The sequence below is a fragment of the Balaenoptera borealis genome (assembly GCF_965194805.1).
Source record: "Balaenoptera borealis genome assembly, chromosome: X".
NCBI lineage: Eukaryota > Metazoa > Chordata > Mammalia > Artiodactyla > Balaenopteridae > Balaenoptera > Balaenoptera borealis.
This window is the reverse complement of record NC_138881.1, coordinates 40229347-40249450: the sequence shown is the minus strand read 5'-3', so window position 1 is coordinate 40249450 and position 20104 is coordinate 40229347. Positions and strand designations below refer to the sequence as shown.

General features: G+C 35.6%; 1 protein-coding gene across 9 annotated transcripts in view; it reads right to left on the bottom strand.

Annotated features, from left to right (window-relative positions):
* Positions 1 to 12886: 12886 nt before the first annotated feature.
* KDM6A (lysine demethylase 6A) overlaps positions 12887 to 20104 on the bottom strand; it is a 206950-nt gene continuing 199732 nt past the window's right edge. For 6 of the 9 annotated variants that reach the window (XM_082378054.1, XM_082378056.1, XM_082378055.1 and 3 more), the window contains 3 exons: positions 18465 to 18591; positions 15431 to 15601; positions 12887 to 14290 (listed from right to left, as the gene is read on the bottom strand). In XM_082378054.1, the coding sequence (XP_082234180.1) occupies positions 14261 to 14290; positions 15431 to 15601; positions 18465 to 18591 (328 nt within the window). In that variant the 3' untranslated portion in view covers positions 12887 to 14260. Of the gene's footprint in view, positions 14291 to 15430; positions 15602 to 18464; positions 18592 to 19330; positions 19436 to 20104 lie in introns of all 9 variants that reach the window. The other 3 variants (XM_082378060.1, XM_082378062.1, XM_082378061.1) reach the window with 1 other exon arrangement.

The following is a 20104-nucleotide window of genomic DNA, read 5'->3' as shown; positions in this document are numbered from 1 at the left end:
ATTTAGTGAAGTGAAAGACAGTGATAGAAACAATCCAATATGAAACCCAGAAACAAAAAAGACAAAAAAAAAAAAAAAAAAAAAGAGAACAGATGATCAGTGAGCTATGGGAAAATTTTAAGTAGCCTAACATATGAATCCTTAGAATACTTAAAGGAGGACTCAAAAACTAATATTTGAAGGAATAATGGCTGAAATTTTTCAAATTTGATGAAAACTATAATTCCACAGATTCAGGCAACCCAAAGAACATCAAGCCAAAGATACACGAAGAAACTTACACCAAGACACTCATAATCAAATTGCTTAAAACTAGGGAAAAAAGATGAAATCTTAAAAGCAGCCAGAGAAAAATTCTAACAACAATGTGTGTGGGGTTTATAATCTATGTGATGTAAAATGTATGACAGAAATAGAAGTATAATGTTTTAAGGTTATTAAACTATATTTAAAGTGGTATAATATGTGAAGGTAGACTGTGATAATTTAAAGATGTATAATATAAACCCTAAAACAACTACTAAAATAATACAACAAAGAGCCATAGCTCATAAGCCAACAAAAGAGAGAAAACAGAAGCATAAAAAAATCAATACAAAAGAAGACAGAAGAAGAGGAAAAAGAGAACAAAACACAGATGGGAGCAATGAAAAACAAAGAGCAAAGTAGTAGATTTAAATCAAAGTATATCAATAAGCACACTAAGTACAAATGGCATAGACAACCTGTGGTAGGCTGAATAATGCCCCCCACCTCCTCTCCAAAGAAATCCACACCCCACCCTTGAACATATTATCTTACATGGCAAAAATGACTTCACAGATGTGATTAAGGGTATGGACCTTGAGATGGGATATTATCCTGGAATACGTGGGTGAGTCCAACCTAATCACAGGAGTCCTTAAAAGCAAAGGAGCTTTCCTGGCTGGGTCCAAGAGGTGTGACAAAATAAGGGAGAGAAATGTGACATAAGAAGGACTCGACCAGCCATTGCTAGCTTTGAAGATGGAGGAAGAGGGCCACAAGGCAAAGAATGCAGCAGCCTCTAGAAGCTGGAAATGGCTTTCAGTTTTCAGTAAGAAAATGGGAACCTCTGTCTTACAAGAACAAGAAACTGAATTTTGTAAACAACCCAAATGAGCAGGAAAGAGATTTTTCCCCTAGAGACTCCAGAAAGGAATGCAATATGCTGACACCTTGACTTAATCTAGTGAGACCCATACTGGACTCCTAACCTACAGAACTATAAGATAATGAATGTGTGTTGCTTTAAGCCACTAAGTTTGTGGTAATTTGCTATAGCAACAAAATTAAAAAAAATTTTTTTTAAATTTAAAGACATTTAAAGGTTATTTAGGTTACCTTATTTACGTTATTTAAACCTTCTTTAAAGGTTAAAAGCAAACGCATAAAAAAAATACAACATGTTAATGCTAATCAAAAAAAGCTGGAGTAGGGAATTCCCTGGTGGTCCAATGGTTAGGACTCTGCGCTTTCACTGCCAAACTAAGATCCCGCAAGCCACGTGGCACGGCCAAGAAAAAAAAAGAAAAGCTGGAGTTTTTTGATCTTTGCTCAAAGATCAAAATAGACCTCGGAGCAAAGAATATTACAAGGAATAAAAAAGGTCATCTCATAATGATAAAGGGGTCATTTCATCAAGTGAACATAACAATCCTAAATGCTTTTGCAACAAATAACAGAGCTTCAAAATACATGAAGTAAAATCTGAAAGAAGTGCAAGGAAAAATAGACAACCCACAATTTTGGTTGTAGAGATCAACACCACTCTCTCAATAACTGATAGAAAAAGTAGACAGAAAATCAGTATAGAAATAGACTTGAATAATACTATCAAGCAACTTGCCCTGTCAATTATAGAAAATTCTATCCAACAGCGGAATATACATTCTTTTCAATCACACATGGAACATTTACCAAGGGCCATATTCCAGGCCATAAAACAGTCTCAATTAATTGAACAGAATTCAAGACATACAAAATATATTCTCTGACTACAGTGGAATTAAATTAGAAATAAAGAAAAATATCTTGAAAAGCCCCAAACAGTTGGAAGCTAAAGTAACACAGTGTTAAATAATCCATGTCTGAAAGAAGAAATCAAAGGGGAAACCAGAAAGTATCTTGAAATGAATGAAAATGAAGATACATTACATCCAAGTTTGTGGAAGGCAACTTGTAAAGAAAAAGGCTAACTCAGTAGGACTGGATTGCTCAAATTCTGCACATTCCCAAGAAAAACTCTTGGCCAGCTCCTGGGAACTAAACACTGAGCTCTTGGAATGTTCTGTTAAGAGTGTTGTGGGTTTTTTTTTTTAATGTCTGTCTTGGCCATGCTGTACCAGTTTGACCAGATAGTTTATGCTGCTAATGTGATTTATAGTGAATACCCACATTTTATCTGTGAGTCTTGGTCTGGAGTCTGAGTAGCTGAGGTCATGCAGGTGCTGACCCCCAATAAAAATCCTGGAGTTTTCCTGGTTGGCAACACTTCATACATTTGTCACACACTGTTGCTGGAGGAATTAAGCACATCCCGGGCAACTCCACTGGGAGGGGACACCTGGAACCCTGAGCCTGGTTTCTCCCATACTTCTCCCCATGTGTGTTTTCCCTTTGCTGAATTTCATCTGTATCCTCACCGTAATAAACTATAACTCCATAAAACAGCTTCTTAGTCCGGTGACTCTTTCTAGCAAATCAGCAAGCCTGAGCCAGGTCTTGGGGGACCCCTGACACACAGATAAAGCATTAATTAGATGGAAATTTATAGAACCAAATGACTATACCAGAAAATGTCTCAAATCAATGATCTCAGTTTCCACCTAAAGAAACTAGAATAAGAGCAGCTAAAGAAACCTGAAGTAAACAGAAGGAAGGAAAATAATATAGATGAGAGAGAAAATCAAGGAAAAAAGAAAACAGAAATACAATAGGGGAAAATCAATGAAGAACAAAATTAGTTTTTTGAGCAGATCAAGAAAATTTGTAAACCACTTGCCAGACTGATGGGGGAAAAAAAAAGGCACAATTTGCTAATATCAGGAGTGACACAGAACTATAGACTCCACAGAGATTAAAAGGATAAATTACCTGAAAGCCACAAACTACCAAAGCTCACTTCAGAAGAAATATATAAACTAAAGAAATTAATTTTGTAATTAAAATATTCTATCAAATATTTTAGTTAGAAATACCAATTCTACGTAAACTCAAGAAAACTGGAGAAAATACTTCCCAACTCATTTTCTGAGGCCAACATTACCCTGATAACAAAACCAGACAAAAACATTATCAGAAAATAAAATTGTTGACCAATATCCCTCATGAACACAGATGTAAAAATTCAATTCAAAAAATTGGCAAAAATATATAATCCAACAATATATAAAATAATAAAACATCATGAGCAAGTGGGTTTATCCCAAGAGTATAAGATTAGTTTAACATTTAAAAATCAATGTAATTCACCATATTAGCAAACTTAAAAAGAAAAACCATATAATCATCTCAATCAATGCAGAAAAATCATTTTATAAAATTCGACAGATATTTCTGATTTTTAAAATCTCAGCAAACCAGCAATAGAAGGGGCCATCCTCAATCTTCAAGGGACATCTTGAAGATGAAAAACAAGATGAAAAACACTGAAAAACATTCAATTAATATCATACTTACTTTCCCCTAAAACTGGGAACAGACAAGGATGTCTTCTCTGACCACTTCGACATTGTACTGGAGGTTCTAGCCAGTGCAAAAAAGCAAGAAAAAGAAATAAAAGGCACCCAGATTGGGAAGGAAGCAGTTAAACTATCTTGATTCACAGATGGCATAATTCTTTATGCAGAAAACCCTAAGAATCTACAGAAAATCTACTAGAACTAATAAATGAGCTTAGCAAGATTGCAGGGTACAAGGTCAATATTCAATAATCATTTATAGTTCTATAAAATAGCAATAAATAATTGGAAATTATAATTTTAAAAACACACAATTCATAGTAGCATCAAAAATATAAAAGACTTAGGGATATGAAGACCTGTTTACTGAAAACTACAAAATACTGCTGAGAGAAATTACGGAAGATCTAAATCAATGGAAAAATATGTTTTTAATGGGTTTGAAAACTCAATATTGTCAAGATGTCAATTCTCCACAGATTGAGCTATAGATTCAGTGCAGTCTCAGTCAAAATTCCAAAAGAATTTTTTTTTTTAATTGGCAAGCTAAAATTCATCTAGAAATGCAAAAGACCTAGAAAGCTAAAACAACTTTGAAAAAGAAAAGCAAAGTTGGAAAACTCACACTAGCTGATTGAAAGACTCCATAGAACACAAAAACTAAATTGATGTGACTTATAGACCTAAACGTCAAAACTAAAACTATAAGGCTCCTAGTAGAAAACATAGGAGAATACATCGACTAGAATGGCTAAACTTTTGAAATCTAACAACACCAAATGCCTGTAAGGATGCAGAGCAACTAGAGCTCTCACATATTGCTGGAGAAGTATAAACTGGTACAACCACTTCGGAAAAATGTCTAACAATTTCTCGCAAAGTTAAATATATACCTAACTTATGATCCAGCCATGTTTCTTCTTGGAAAAAAAAAAATCAGAAGCAAAAATTGGAAACAAGCCAATACAATTAGCAGGAGAATTGACAAAAACATTGTATTCTATTCATACAATGAAACCATACTCAGCAATAAAAAAAGAAGGAACTACTGATAGATACACCCATCAACATAGATGAATTTCAAAAACATTATGCTTAGTGAGAGAAGTCAAACACACAAAAAAGTACATTTTGCATGCTTTCATTTCTATGAAGTTTAAGAATAGAAAAATTAGTATATGGGGACAGAAATGAGAAAAGTGGTTGCCTGGGAGAACAGCAAGGGAGGAGGTGACAGAATGGAAAAGGACTCAAGGGAACTTTCTAGGGCAATGGCAGTACTTTTTTTTTTTTTAACATCTTTATTGGAGCATAATTGCTTTACAATGGTGTGTTAGTTTCTGCTTTATAACAAAGTGAATCAGCTATACATACACATATATCCCCATATCTCTTCCCTCTTGCGTCTCCCTCCCTCCCACCCTCCCTATCCCACCCCTCTAGGTGGTCACAAAGCACAAAGCTGATCTCCCTGTGCTATGCGGCTGCTTCCCACTAGCTACCTATTTTACATTTGGTAGTGTATATATGTCCATGCCACTCTCTCACTTTGTCCCAGCTTACCCTACCCCCTCCCCGTGTCCTCAAGTCCATTCTCTAGTAGGTCTGCCTCTTTATTCCCGTCTTGCCCCTAGGTTCTTCATGATCATTTTTTTTTTTTTTTTAGATTCCTTATGTATGTGTTAGCATACGGTATTTGTTTTTCTCTTTCTGACTTACTTCACTCTGTAGGACAGACTCTAGGTCCATCCAACTCACTACAAATAACTCAATTTCGTTTCTTTTTATGGCTGAGTAATATTCCATTGTATATATGTGCCACACCTTCTTTATCCATTCATTTGTCAATGGACACTTAGGTTGCTTCCATGTCCTGGCTATTGTAAATACAGCTGCAATGAACATTGTGGTACATGACTCTTTTTGAATTATGGTTTTCTCAGGGTTTATGCCCAGCAGTGGGATTGCTGGGTCGTATGGTAGTTCTATGTTTAGTTTTTTAAGGAACCTCCATACTGTTCTCCATAGTGGCTGTATCCATTTACATCCCCACCAACAGTGCAAGAGGGTTCCCTTTTCTCCACACCCTCTCCAGCATTTATTGTTTCTAGATTTTTTGATGATGGCCATTCTGACTGGTGTGAGATGATATCTCATTGTAGCTTTGATTTGCATTTCTCTAATGATTAATGATGTTGAGCATTCTTTCATGTGTTTGTTGGCAATCTGTATATCTTCTTTGGAGAAATGTCTACTTAGGTCTTCTGCCCATTTTTGGATTGGGTTGTTTGTTTTTTTGATATTGAGCTGCATGAGCTGCTTGTAAATTTTGGAGATTAATCCTTTGTCAGTTGCTTCATTTGCAAATATTTTCTCCCATTCTGAGGGTTGTCTTTTCATCTTGTTTATGGTTTCACTTTGCTGTGCAAAAGCTTTTAAGTTTCATTAGGTCCCATTTGTTTATTTTTGTTTTTATTTCCATTTCTCTAGGAGGTGGGTCAAAAGGGATCTTGCTGTGATGTATGTCATAGAGTGTTCTGCCTATGTTTTCCTCTAAGAGTTTGATAGTGTCTGGCCTTACATTTAGATCTTTAATCCATTTTGAGTTGATTTTTGTATGGTGTTAGGGAGTGTTCTAATTTCATTCTTTTACATGTAACTGTCCAGTTTTCCCAGCACCACTTATTGAAGAGGCTGTCTTTTCTCCATTGTATATTTGGCAATACATTCTTGATTGAGGTATGGTGTACACATTTGTCAAAACCCATCAAACTGTACACTTAAGATCTGTTCAGCTTACTGTATGCAACCATATCTCAAAAGATAAAAAAGCAAGTTTAAAACACAGGCAAATAGTCTCTAAATATATGAAGAATCAGTCAACCTAAAATTTAAATTAAAGTTATCTTAAGATTCCATTTTCACCAATCATATTTGCAAAATTCCAAAAGGCTCCACAATACAGTCTGTTGGCAAGACTGTAGGAAAACTAGCCATGTTCATATATTGCTGGGGTGAGTGCAACACAGTATAGCTATGAAGGGCATTATCAAGCAAAACTATATATGCACTTACCTTTTGGCCCGGCAATCAAATCTCTAGGACTCTACCCTGAAGATATATACCTCCATAAACACAAAACAACATGCATAAGTGCATTGAGACATTATTTGAAATATCAAAAGACTGAAAACACCCTCAAATGTCCATCATTTGGAGATAGTACATGCAAACAACAATGGAGTACCATGAACCGATAATAATTTTTAGGATATATTCAGTGAGAAAAAACAAACAACCAACCAAGGTGCCAGACATAGAGAACAAACTAGTGGTTAGTAGCGCGGGGAGGGCTGGGGAGCAGGGGGAGAGACAATATAGGGGTAGGGGATTTTTTTAAAAGAATTATGGGATTATATGAAATCACGTGTGTGAAACTTTTGAAAATTGTAAAGCACTATAGAATTTAAAAATCTTTCATTCAATAAAAAATTTTTAATTGCTTAGTAGTATTCCTTTGTATGGCTAATCTACAACTTGTTTATTAATCTGCTGATGAACATTTGGGTTGTTTCCTTTCATTTTTGCTATGACAAAGCTGCTACGAAAAAAGAAAAAAAACACCAAATAAACGAAAAAACCAAGATGCCAAATAATGTATACAACATGCCACATCTTGTGTAGAAAAGAAGGGAAATAAGACTATGTAAGAAATTTACTTTTAGAAAGAGAAACACAGGAAATATGAGCTAATAAATTGAAATGGTTACTTATCAGTGGTGGGTGGAGAAATCTGAAGGTGAAAGGGATGGGAGCAAGACTTCCCAGAAAGCACCTTTTAATATAGTTTTGCATTTTGAACCATGTAAATGTTATATATTTTGAAAATAAAGTTAAATCAAAAGAAAGGGTGGGGGTGGGGAGCTAGATGGATACTGAAGCAAGCCTAAAATTCAGGTTTCAGAGTGCTAGCATGGACTTCAATGTTAACTAGCAAATTACCTAATGTTCACACACGGCTCTTCACTGGGCTCTTATTCATGAAATTTTTGTGCAGACCTTATCTGGAGGAGCAGATGGAGATAATCTTACAAAGGAATTCTAATTCATGAACTATGAGCCCCATCTGATACAGAAAAATTTATGACAGGATAATTTGTAGGCTGATCAATATTTTAAAACTATCCAGGTTTTGTATACAGCAGTTGTATTTTCAAACCTTTGGTACTTAGTTTTTCTTAATTGAAATTTTTGATGTATCAATAACTTATATCGTTTTGAGCTTGTCCCCACCCCTCCCAAATGTTTTCAGTACTGTAACCCAGAAAATCTTGTTAATCGTAGATTTGGGTACTGATTTCCACTTATTAGACATAGAATCCTTTCCATGTGCAGACATTTCAAAATTTGCATCTGAGTACATTTAATGAAAGATGACACTTAAATCACATATATCAAGTTCTCTAAAGATAACATTCTCATCTAGTTTCACCCTGCCAAGTGTATTATTCTATCACAAAGTGGAGAGCTAAAGTTAATGCTTAGGTACAATTAACTATACATGCCTACAAAATCAGTGAATTTGCTTTCTCTTTTCCCCCCCTTACTCTCTTTAACAGATGTTGTATCTGGGCATTTGGAAGTAGGTGTAATTCAGAGTATTGCTTGGTGTTAATCATACCTTTAATCTATTTGAAGCCATCCTACACTTTCACACACATGATTATACCTTAAGACAGTCCCTATGTTCATGAGGAATCTTTCTGTTGTTCACATTAAGACATGTTTAATCACTTCGAAGTGATTACATGGCACTGAACTACATGGCACTGAAGTTTTAAAACCCTGAGAAAACTGTGATTCTACATCTTTTTCAGGTTGGTACACTTAAAATTCATATTTTGAATATGTTAAATCAGATTCCCACCTTAAACTAGATTGGTTAAGTGGTAGTCAGACCAAGAGTTTAGAAAAATGCATATTAATCTTTACATTGAGAATATTACTCGCTTTCTTGTTAGTTTGTTGAAGTGCCATTATTTGGTTTTAGGACGGGTACAACTCAGTAGACATCACTAAGACTTAACAGGAATTTCCCTTTCTTTTCTCATTTCCACTTTAATTCATTGCTTGCATTTTCACCATCTTTTTCAACCACAATTGAGGGTCCTAATGCAACCTAAACCCATGCTTCCTTCCCATTCTAAGAGCGCAAAAATCTAGGAATATGATGTTAGGAGGAGGTAACTACTACTACTCCCCAAATGCTTTGTTTGTGATAGTTATTACCCTTTCACTGTCTGTAGGATCTGTAGCAGTGTTCCCTTTTTTCTTTCTTATTAGTTATCTATTTCATACATATTAGTGTATATATGTCAACCCCATCTCCCAATCCATCCCCCCCCACCTCTTTCCCCCTTGGTGTCCATACGTTTGTCCTCTACATCTGTGTCTCTATTACTGCCCTGCAAACCAGTTCATCTGTACCATTTTTCTAGGTTCCACATACATGCGTTAATATACGATATTTGTTTTTCTCTGACTTACTTCACTCTGTATGACAATCTCTAGATCCATCCACGTCTCTACAAATGACTGAATTTCGTTCCTTTTTATGGCTGAGTAATACTCCACTGTATATATGTACCACAACTTCTTTATCCATTCATCTGTCGATGGGCATTTAGGTTGCTTCCATGACCTGGCTATTGTAAATAGTGCTGCAATGAACATTGGGGTGCACCGTCTTTTTGAATTATGGTTTTCTCAGGGTATATGCCCAGCAGTGGGATTGCTGGGTCATATGGTAATTCTATTTTTAGTTTTCTAAGGAACCTCCATACTGTTCTCCATAGTGGCTGTACCAATTTACATTCCCACCAACAGTGCAAGAGGGTTCCCTTTTCTCCACACCCTCTCCAGCACCCAAATGCTTCTTCTTAACACAAACTTAACCACTATGACATACATCCCAGCTTGCCCAGGATAGCCCCATGTTTTGGCTGTTGTCCTGCCCAACTACTAATAGCATTGTCCCCTTTCGATCTCAGAGGGGTTCTGGTTTGGACTATAAAAATGTCAGTCTAATTATAGGTTATACATTTTTAAGACATTTTTCTCTTGTTAAAGAAATATCCAAAATGAAGTTTCTTTCAAACGTGACTAGAGTAAGCACTCAGCAATTCCTATTTCTCTGCAGTAGGAGGTAGAATAGCACTTGCTCTGGAGTCGGATCAACATAGTTGAAATCTTACCTTCAATACTTAATAACCACAAACCTTGGGCAAGTTACATGATCCTCTCTTTGCCTCGATTTACGTATGTGTAAGATGAGGCTAAAACAGTACCTCAGAGGGTCATTGTGAGGACTAAAGAGAATATATTTAAAGTACTTAGCACTGTGCTTTGCAAGAGTATTCAGTAAAGGGTAGGTATCTTTAGGCCATACTAAAAAAATACCATCCTCATTTCCCTGTTCAACTGAGAAGTATTTCTTCCTTTCAAAACCAAAATACCACGTGGGTTGCTTCATGGTATATATACAGAAGTATTAATTACTGTGTAAAGCACTCAAGACAATGATACAAAATGTTTAAAATTGATTGAACAATTAAAATTGTTCGCTGTTTCACAAAGACCAATGTAATTGCATCCCTTGTGCTCTTGGAAGCCCGAAGTGACTCCACCACCCCCTCAAATTCAGTACCTTTTCCCGTCCACTGCAATCCATCCGGTTGTTGCTCCACTGAAGGTGCTCTGGCAAATGTCACCAACTATCTTGTGCCAAACCCAAAGAAATCAATTTAATCCTCATCTTTGCAACATGGTATGGTTACTTTCGAAAAACTAGCTTGTCTAAGATCACCCTGGCTGATTTTTTAGCTTTCTTCTCCTTTGCAATCTCCTCTCCCCTTACATGCTGACGTTCCTAAGTGGGTATTTGATCGACCTCTCCTCACCATACAGTTCCTGTATGATCTTACCTCCTCTGGCTCTAAGCACCACCTTGATGATGGACAGCCAGATACATGGTTCCGGTTCAGGCCTCTCCTAATTCCAACTACTTAGATGCGTTACAAGCAGTTCTACTCTGATTTCCCATTCTAGTTAGAAGGGCCTCCACCCACCGGTAGACATCTAATGGGTCCTGTGGACTTTACTTTTGTCTTCCAAATCTGCGCTATTTCCATCCTCACAACATCCAAAGTCCAAGTCCAAATCATCTCTTCCATGAATTTCCGTGTTTTAGAAATGTCCCTCTGGCAGCAATGTGGAAGATAGAGTGTGTTAAGGCAGGCGTGAAGACTACTGCAAATTCAATGCTGTTCTTTTGCTTAATTCTGTGCATGGTTCCACATTAACTATAGGGTAAAGTGTAAACATCTCTCATGGCAGAGGCGGCTTTTCAACATCTGGGGGCTTCCACTCTCCAGTGCACTCCTCTAATCCCTTAGTCAAAGTTCCCAAATCTTCTTGCTCTAGGTGTGATACAAACCCTGCTGAAATGCAAGCCCCAATCAATACTATTCACCTTTCTTGTTATCTCTTCTAGGTTCTGCTTGACATATTACATGAATCTCCCATATGAGATGTATGAAGAGTAAAAGGCAGGGATCACATCTTATTCAGATTCATTTTTTAGGAGATACTAAATAAATATATTGACTAAATGAAAATACACATGATAATTTAAAGATTTAAGTTCTGAGAAGCAGACACTTCATTTAATGTAATTTCATAATATTACGTGATCTTTTATTTCAATTGCCTATTACTAGTAATTTGAAAGTCCCAACTGTCAAATTACTACTTTGGAAAAGTGACTTAGATTTTAGTTCAAAATACAGAAGCCAAAATTTAATTGATTTAACTTAAATGGGTTAAACAAGTTAAACTGCTATACTGATGGTGTAAGAGTTCCTGTTTAGCTGGTGACGAGAAAAGAATATGATTTAGTTCTTTCTGGATCAACATCTGTTTTTTTAATACATCGTATAATTAGTTTCTTTCTCTAAACAATGTGTGTGTGTGTGCAAATGATGCAAACTCATTTCATTATTAAGGCACCCAGATAGTGTGTGCTTAGCTGGATTTACCTATATAGGCAGTAAAAAGAAAAGAGAGAAAAAAAGCATGCTATTTCTTCTGAAACCTGAAAAATTTAAGTTATAAAAGCAGTTAAATTGAAGAAAAGAAAGCAGTTTACATAAAACTCTGTTCATCTAGTTATACCTCAGACTAATGTTGATAGGTTTGACTTGTCTCCTATCCTCTACCCATTCAAACACTAAGTGAGCAAGTATTACTCTTGACATTTAACTTCCAAATATTATATTAGTGAAACACCACTAAATTACTCTTAAATGTCAGACAACTTACGTTAATCTTGGCAATAAACCATCTTAATAAAACCATAGAAAAAACGAGACACTGTGTTAGTAAGATAAACTAGGAATGGTTAAGGAACATTTAGGCATAGCTTTAGCATTCTTATAATCTTTGCTTCTGGATAGTTGACGTACATTTTTTTTTTTTTAAATTAAAGTACAGTTGATTTACAATGTTGTGTTAATTTCTTTGACTTGCAATTTTTATTTGCAAAAATGTTTTGTCTTGAGTTCTTTTAAAAAAATCAGTGGTTAAACATCTTGAGCAGCACTTAGGCAAGCACTCTTGCTTCTTAACTAAAATAAATTTGTAATTATTTCCTTCTAAAATTTTAAGAGATGATTGCTGCTAGTAGATATTCAAATTCAATTATTTACCAAATTATTAACTAATTGGATAAAATATCTCTGTGCTTTAAAGCCTTCAAACTGTTTCTAGGAGGACAACATACTCCACAACTATCTGAAAAAGAGCACTTGTTAATGCAGTCAGCACAGCATTTCACCAGTTAGGATTATAAATTCTCTTTAGTTATATATAACTTCCTTTACAGCATTCTCTATGTGTCTTCACTGAATATTCCTGGAAAAACCTTAGAGAGAACAGCATGATAAAATGAGAATATGTCCAAATACAAGGTACCATTATTATAAAATGAAATACTATTGCTAACTAGAAGTGACGTGTTAATGCTAATATAGCTTGCTATATTTTACTAGTGATATGGAATTGGAAGACTCCCTCCCCCGCCCAAATCATGTCATGCAAGCAGGAAAGCATGAAATGTCAAAACTGCCTAACATTAAAAAATAAGTCTCTTAATTTATTTGCATTCTAAAATAGAGCCCTTCATCTGAATCTTTTATCCATATAAAACACTACTAAGTGATGTACAGGATTGATTTGTCAAGCCCATAGAACATTCCCTTTGAAATCTTAAGTTCAATCACTATTTGTTTTCTACTATTATACTACATTTTGGCAGCAACTGTTTATTGGTCTGTCATTGCAGTATTTGCAACTTAACAATAAACCAGTCTGACATTTTAGGTCTTGAAGATACATACCATATATATTTCTTTAAAAATAATCATACTTTTGTAAGCAATACTTTACAGTAGACACCTCAAAAATCTACCATAGATGTGAAACTTAAAACGAGAAAAATTTAAGCTCTAAATCTTTATACATATATATCCAGATTTCTATATATATTATATATACATACACAAGTATATATAAAATATATATAATCAGATTTGAAAAATGAACAAAAACTGGGCACTGTACATAAAGTCTTTTTAAAACTCAAACAATAGAAAACTCTTTAAACATTAAACAATTTTAATAAAAGTTTCTGTACAATGCTAAGCAGTTTTATTTACACATAGAAAATGTAATAGGAGTAGTGTTTGAAATTACAGAACTCCTTAAAATTTCAATGGCAGGTAAATCTGGAAAAAATAACAGCATTCCATTCACAAATATTTTCAAGCAATAAATATGTATTTATAAATAGTGTAAATTTACATCAAGATTAGAAACAAAAATCACAAATCTGAAGTTTATTCCTTAGTCTATGTGCAATCCATTATCTTTGTGACTTGGCTGTTAATTTTTTAAACATTTTATTTAGGAACCAAAAGTGTAATAACCGTCATGGTTTCAAAACAAGACAGAAAAACATAAAAGCAGTAAAAAAGTTCCTTACCTAACTTTTCACATTAAAAAAAAGTTGACCAAAGAAAGACTTAAAATTGCTAACTACCTTACAAAGAAATGACCAGCTAGGCTAGTATTTTTTTCCAAGGAAAATTCTGAAGGGGGAAAAGATAGATGAAAACCAATTCATCAGCCCAGAAATAGAGAAATATAAAAGAGGTTGTCTTCAAGTCAGTAGTCTGTATGATGTTGCCAGTTTTGTCAGATATATACAAAACATGGAAATTATTATTTTTTTTCTGAAGTACAGCTGATCAGCTTTGTGAGAGTCCTGGAGTAGGAGCAACGCTCTCCCCTGTCCAGTTGGTTGACACTCCGCACTTGGAAGGTTGCATAGACAACAGTTTTCAGCCAGCAGCCTTACGAGATAGCTACAAAAACCAGTGGTGCAGAACTGGGTTAGTTCCTGAATAGCAGAAAAGTTCTCATTTAATGTCCATGGAACAATATCAAGATGAGGAGGATGGTAATGGAGGAGCCTGAAAATAAAAGTAAAGTATGTTACTTTGGTATACAAATTGTTAATAGTGTTCCCTAGCTCCAGGTTACAAACACAGCCTGCGTATGAAAGTAAAGGAAATAACAATTCTCAAGAAAGTTCAACGGCCTGCCACACTCTGTCAAGCACAAACTCCCTTACTGTCTCCCACCTGGCCAATTTTCCTAAGAGTCTGAGACCATTACCCAACTCAGCACATCCACATTTTTCGGTACTTCTTCACCAATTAGTCAAAAACTCTTAGAATGTTATTAGGTTGACCATTTTTTGAGATTGCTTAAAAATATAAAGAAGGCTTGTGGAAAATAATATAACAAATCAATTATGATTTCATTAGTGACTTGCTTCAGCAGCTAACTCAACTAGATAATAAATTTTGTTTAACATATTCCAGATAATTTTCTTCTTCTTCAAGCAATCCTGAAGACCATTCAAGTGAAAATATCAGGAGCTAAATTTCAAAAGTTCAGTTTCTGATCACATATGTAAGAGAAAAAGTACTGAGGGAATTCAACAATTCTCTTCTATTCATAAAACTATTGATGTGCTAGAGTAAAATGCTTCCCTCTAAGCATCTGCTGTTTAAAATTAAAAACTGTGTGCAATTTATAAAGATACTTGAATTTCATAAGGTTATATAACATAGCAGGAAGTTAAGCTCCATCAAATATTCCCATAAAGTTAATACTTCTGGCAAGGACAAGATTTTAAATAAATACAATTAGCTCTAAAAGCAGAAGTATATTTAAAAGCATACATACTGATTCATTTTGTGGACACTAATAACCTATATACACAAACATTTTATCAACTGAGATCAAATGACATAAAGGATGTGACAGTGTTCTAAAAGCACACAAAGATTTTAAAATGTAATTACTGTGACATTATTTAGGGCTGGTCTCACCCAGGAAGAAAAGTGAAAATGAAATATGCCAATTTCATAGGAATAAATACCCCTGGAAGTGGAGGAGGGGGAGTGATATATTTCCTCATGCAATATCTGACGAGCCAAAGGAAATTTTAAATATTTCATTACCTCCTCCTTATCAGGTGGCAGAACAAACACTGCTGCTTCCCTATCCAGCTAACTATGTACTCACATGTTGATTTCACTTACTAATGTAAATTGGTCATAGACTTGCATCAGGTCCTCCATTTTGTACTGTTCTAGCACCACAAAATTTTCCAGGTTTCCACTTGTTTTTCGTGCACAATCTTGGCAATGCACTATGTAGGTCTTTCGAGAATTGCTCTCATTAGTGACAAAAAGTAGATCAAAAACCTCCACCTATTTATACAAGAGAAAAAGCATTCAATAGAGACAGTAGTGTTTATTTATTGTACTACGTTAGTGTAATCATAGAGTTCTACTTCACATGCAGTTGTGGACAGTGATCACTGGTTAAGTGGGTACTAAGAGTTAAGAGTGTTTAAGAATCTTTAATAGACCAGGTTTATTTTGCACCAGACCCAAAGACGTGGGTGGTAATGTCTATTTAGGGGAGTGACCTTGGGGAATGACATACTCATTACAACCACTGGCAAAAGCCTAATTCAAAAGTTTGATAAAGGTCAGCCTATTTATCTGTTTTACATTCAAAACATTAGTATACAATCAGATGAAAGTGATCATTATTTTCCTTTTACTTCTCAATGATAGTACTCATCACAGGGTACTGTATATGGATATTTGTCTTCCCCAATAGACTGAGCTCCTCAAAGATGAAGACTATGTTTTACTCATCTTTGTAACTCCAGAGCTTATCATTTCACAGTGCTTAGTGCTTAGCCAAACCTCAAAACAAACTTGTTGAATCAATATAATCTGATTATTTTACAGATGAGGAAACTGACAGGTAAGTGACAGTAAGTGAGTGTTCAGCTATAAGCCTCATTTTAAGGAGTATGAGTACAATCAAAATGTATATTCATGAGTATAGCATGATTTTAGAAATAATACCTCTGTGCTAGAGAGACTGATGAGTTGCTAAGGCTCAAGCAGGATAAGGAATAACAGTACAGAATAAAAGTCATTCTCAAATACTGGAAAGCTTATACATTCATTTTTCTGAGGTATAACACACCTAACTAGAATCTATCTGGTCTCCCAATGGCATACTTTAGCCAGGTTATACAGCATTAAAATAGCTGATAGACTGAATCACCTCAAATAAAAGTCAACATCAGAATTACAGAATTTCAAGGCCTGGAGTGGATCATTAATATCCCTGGCTTTGGCATATCCTTGAATGTATCCAATGAAAGAAAATTCTCATGACTTCATGTCTTCTTTGAAGTTATGTTAATTAAAATCCCAGAGTTACCCATGTTTTCCATTACTATCAATGAGCAACAACATGAACCTCATAATCTGAGCTAGAACATTTGTGAACATCCTTCAACCTGTCCCTCACTTCTGCCATTTAATGAGTTGTCTGGTGAATTTTACCTTCGAAATATTTTTGTACTCCTCTCCTTCTTTAATATTCCCACCGCCAGGTTCTAGTCTAGGCCTTAGGATAACAACTCTTAACACACCACTGCAAGAGCTTCTTATCTCCATCCTCTCCAATCACTTTTCTCTCTGAAATACTTACCCAACTTGGGTGCCTGCCCAAAAACTTTTGATGGCTCTATGACCTCCGAATAAATATCAAATTTCTTAAAATCATTCAAGATGCTCTGCAAACTTCCTACCAACTAGGCTTATCTGTAGAATTTACATAGTCTGTGTTCCAGCCACACTGGACTATTTACCGTTTTCTGAAGAAGCCATTCCATTTCCCATGTTGTTCCTACAGCTCATAACAACATTCATTCTACTTCTAACTGTCATCATTTTTTAGCCCGCTAAAGTCATACTCATCCTTCAAGGATGGACTCAAATATTAATACTTTGGTGAACTCTTAGGCCAATACTAGAAGGAAAAAATTAGGTCATTTTCTCCCTTAGTGTTATCCTAACAGTAAGACCAAGACCAATTTTGCATTCACCACAGTCTCATATAACATTAGAACTGTTTGTAATTTGTCTTCCCCAAGTAGGATGTAAGCTCCTTCAGAGCAGGTACCATATCTTTGTTTCTGCATCTCTTGCAAGCCTTGGCCACAGGAGAAGATTGACCAACGTACTGTGTGTTCAGTCGTTCAGAGACGACTGAACAATGATCTGCCTGGAGCTATACTGAACTCTATCCAGTTTACTGGCATCTGTCTACATCTGGACGGTTCCCAGTTTAAAATCTCAAGACTAAACTTGACACTTATCAACTGTATCGGTATCCATGGGGGATTAGTTCCAGGACCCTCCATGGATACCAAAATCTGAGGATGCTCAAGTCCCTTACAAAAAACGGCGTAGCAACTGCATATAACCTATGCACATCCTCCCCTATAGCTTAAATCATCTCTAGATTACCTATTAATACCTAAAACAATGTAAATAGTTGCTGGTGCATGGCAAATTTAAGCTTTACTTTTTGGAACTTTCTGGAATACTCCCCACCCCACCCCCTGAATATTTTCCATCTGCGGTTGGTTGAATCCAGATAGGAACCCGTGCATAGAGAGAGAGGGCCAACTGTTACCTACCAGGTAGATGACACTAGTAGATACTTTTAGAGTTAATTCACAGTTAGTGAAATGGCGTATCACCAGATTAAATTTTAATATAGTAGTTAAATAACAAGACTGAACACAATGTCAATTTCAGTAAAATGCATTACATAAAAGTACATTTTAAAAAATAACTAAAGAGGGCTTCCCTGGTGGCGCAATGGTTAAGAATCCACCTGCCAGTGCAGGGGACACGGGTTTGAGCCCTGGTCTGGGAAGATCCCACATGCTGCAGAGCAACTAAGCCCGTGAGCCACAACTACTGAGTCTGCGCTCTAGAGCCCGCGAGCCACAACTACTGAAGCCTGCACACCTAGAGCCGGTGCTCCGCAGCCACCGCAATGAGAAGCCTGCGAACCGGAACGAAGAGTAGCCCCCGCTCACCGAAACTAGAGAAAGCCCACGCACAGCAACGAAGACCCAACACAGCCTAAAATAAATAAATTAAAACAAAACAAAACGAAAAACTAAAGAGAAACCAAAACTGGAGAGGTAAGAGGTTTATAAAGTAACTGTGGATAAGAACAGTTACTTACCTCACAAATGCTACAGTAATGTGCTGGCTCTTCTTTTGTCCGCCCATGCCAGATAATCTCTTTTCCTGCAGCAATGAGAGCTTCCCTCAATGTCTGACACTGCTTCAGAGTTCTCAGAAGACAATACCTATATTGTGGGGGGAAAATTATTTGTGACCAGCAACTGAACACTGAAAATTTTTAGCATGAAAGATGTATCAATAGAAGTAATGCCAAGAGATTCTGTTCTAGTATCTGTAACCACATTTTTCTTTCATCAATTTCTCAGATATTCTCAGATTTTAAAAATAAGGCCAATGCCCAGCAGGTCCGACAATGACAATATTAGATCATTTAAAGTTGAGAATAATTGATATCTGAATATCAAAATATAATAACCTGACACCTTGTTTAAATGTAAGTTGCTAATTTTGGCTTATTTGGGCAAGTCAATTAACCTCTTTGGGAGTCAATGTCTCATCCTTGAAATAAGGGGTCTGAATTCCAGATGTGAACTCTATGATTCTAAGTAAGGCAGGAAAGCACACTATTTCTATCAACACTACCTAGACACTCATAAACAGCATCACTTATATGGTTGCTTTTGAAACTTTTGAGTATATAAGCAAAAAAGTATTTATGGATTTAGTCACTACACAATACAAAAAATGGTTTCACTGTAGTGAAGAAGAAAAAAAAGACACTTCATTCCTTGATTTTAACTTGAAGATAATACAGTGAAATATTTCATTCATATTAACATAATTGAACTTTTCTTATAATTTATACCTTTTCTAAACTCATACTTATGATGCTAATGATATAGTGAATTCTCACAATTTGTGATTTTCCTATAGTTTGCTGTCACTACTTGGAATTATTTGCTAAGTTCTGTGAATCCTAGTGGCTCAGGTTCTTCATTTGAATAGAGAAGTTGGACTAGATGATCTGTATGGTACTTTTTGGCTCTAAAATTTGGAGATGAAAATACCCTAAAGAAGAGGAAATGGGTTTAGCAATTGAGTGCTGCTTGAAAGTAAAGGTGTAGTCTGATTTATGCATACTGTCTACTCACTGCCTAGGACAGTGCCAGGCATATAGTAGATGCTCAATAAACATTTGATGATGGAACTACTAATATTTAAAGTATGATAAATAATAGCATATTTAATTTCTCTTAATTTATACTTCCTTGCTATTTTACAAGTTACTAGATTAAAGTACTGTAACTTATCAGAACCCACATAAATTAAAAGCCAGCGTAAAAAAGATTAAAGATATATGTAAAATTTGATAACTTATTTAACAAACATAAAACAATATCAACTTTATAGTTGTAAGGCAAACCCGTTAAGTATCATTTTCAAAGGATTTCTCTCTCCGTTTGGCTCCAGCAATTCTTGTGTGCTTAACTTATTTAGAAACAAAATAATGCTTTAGACTATGGTTGCAAGTCAAAGCTAGGATACCTGTGTGTGTGTGTATGTATGCCAGGGGAGGAGCAAGTAAAAATTTAGATCATGGCAAAAACGGAGAGCATATAATTCAGATTTTGCTGCTAGCTCTTGAACAGTACCTGTTCCTCCCTTTTTCCCTCCTTGTGTCCTATATACTTCATCTCTGAAGGCACTGCTCTAACTGAACAAGTTTTCCAAGCAGGG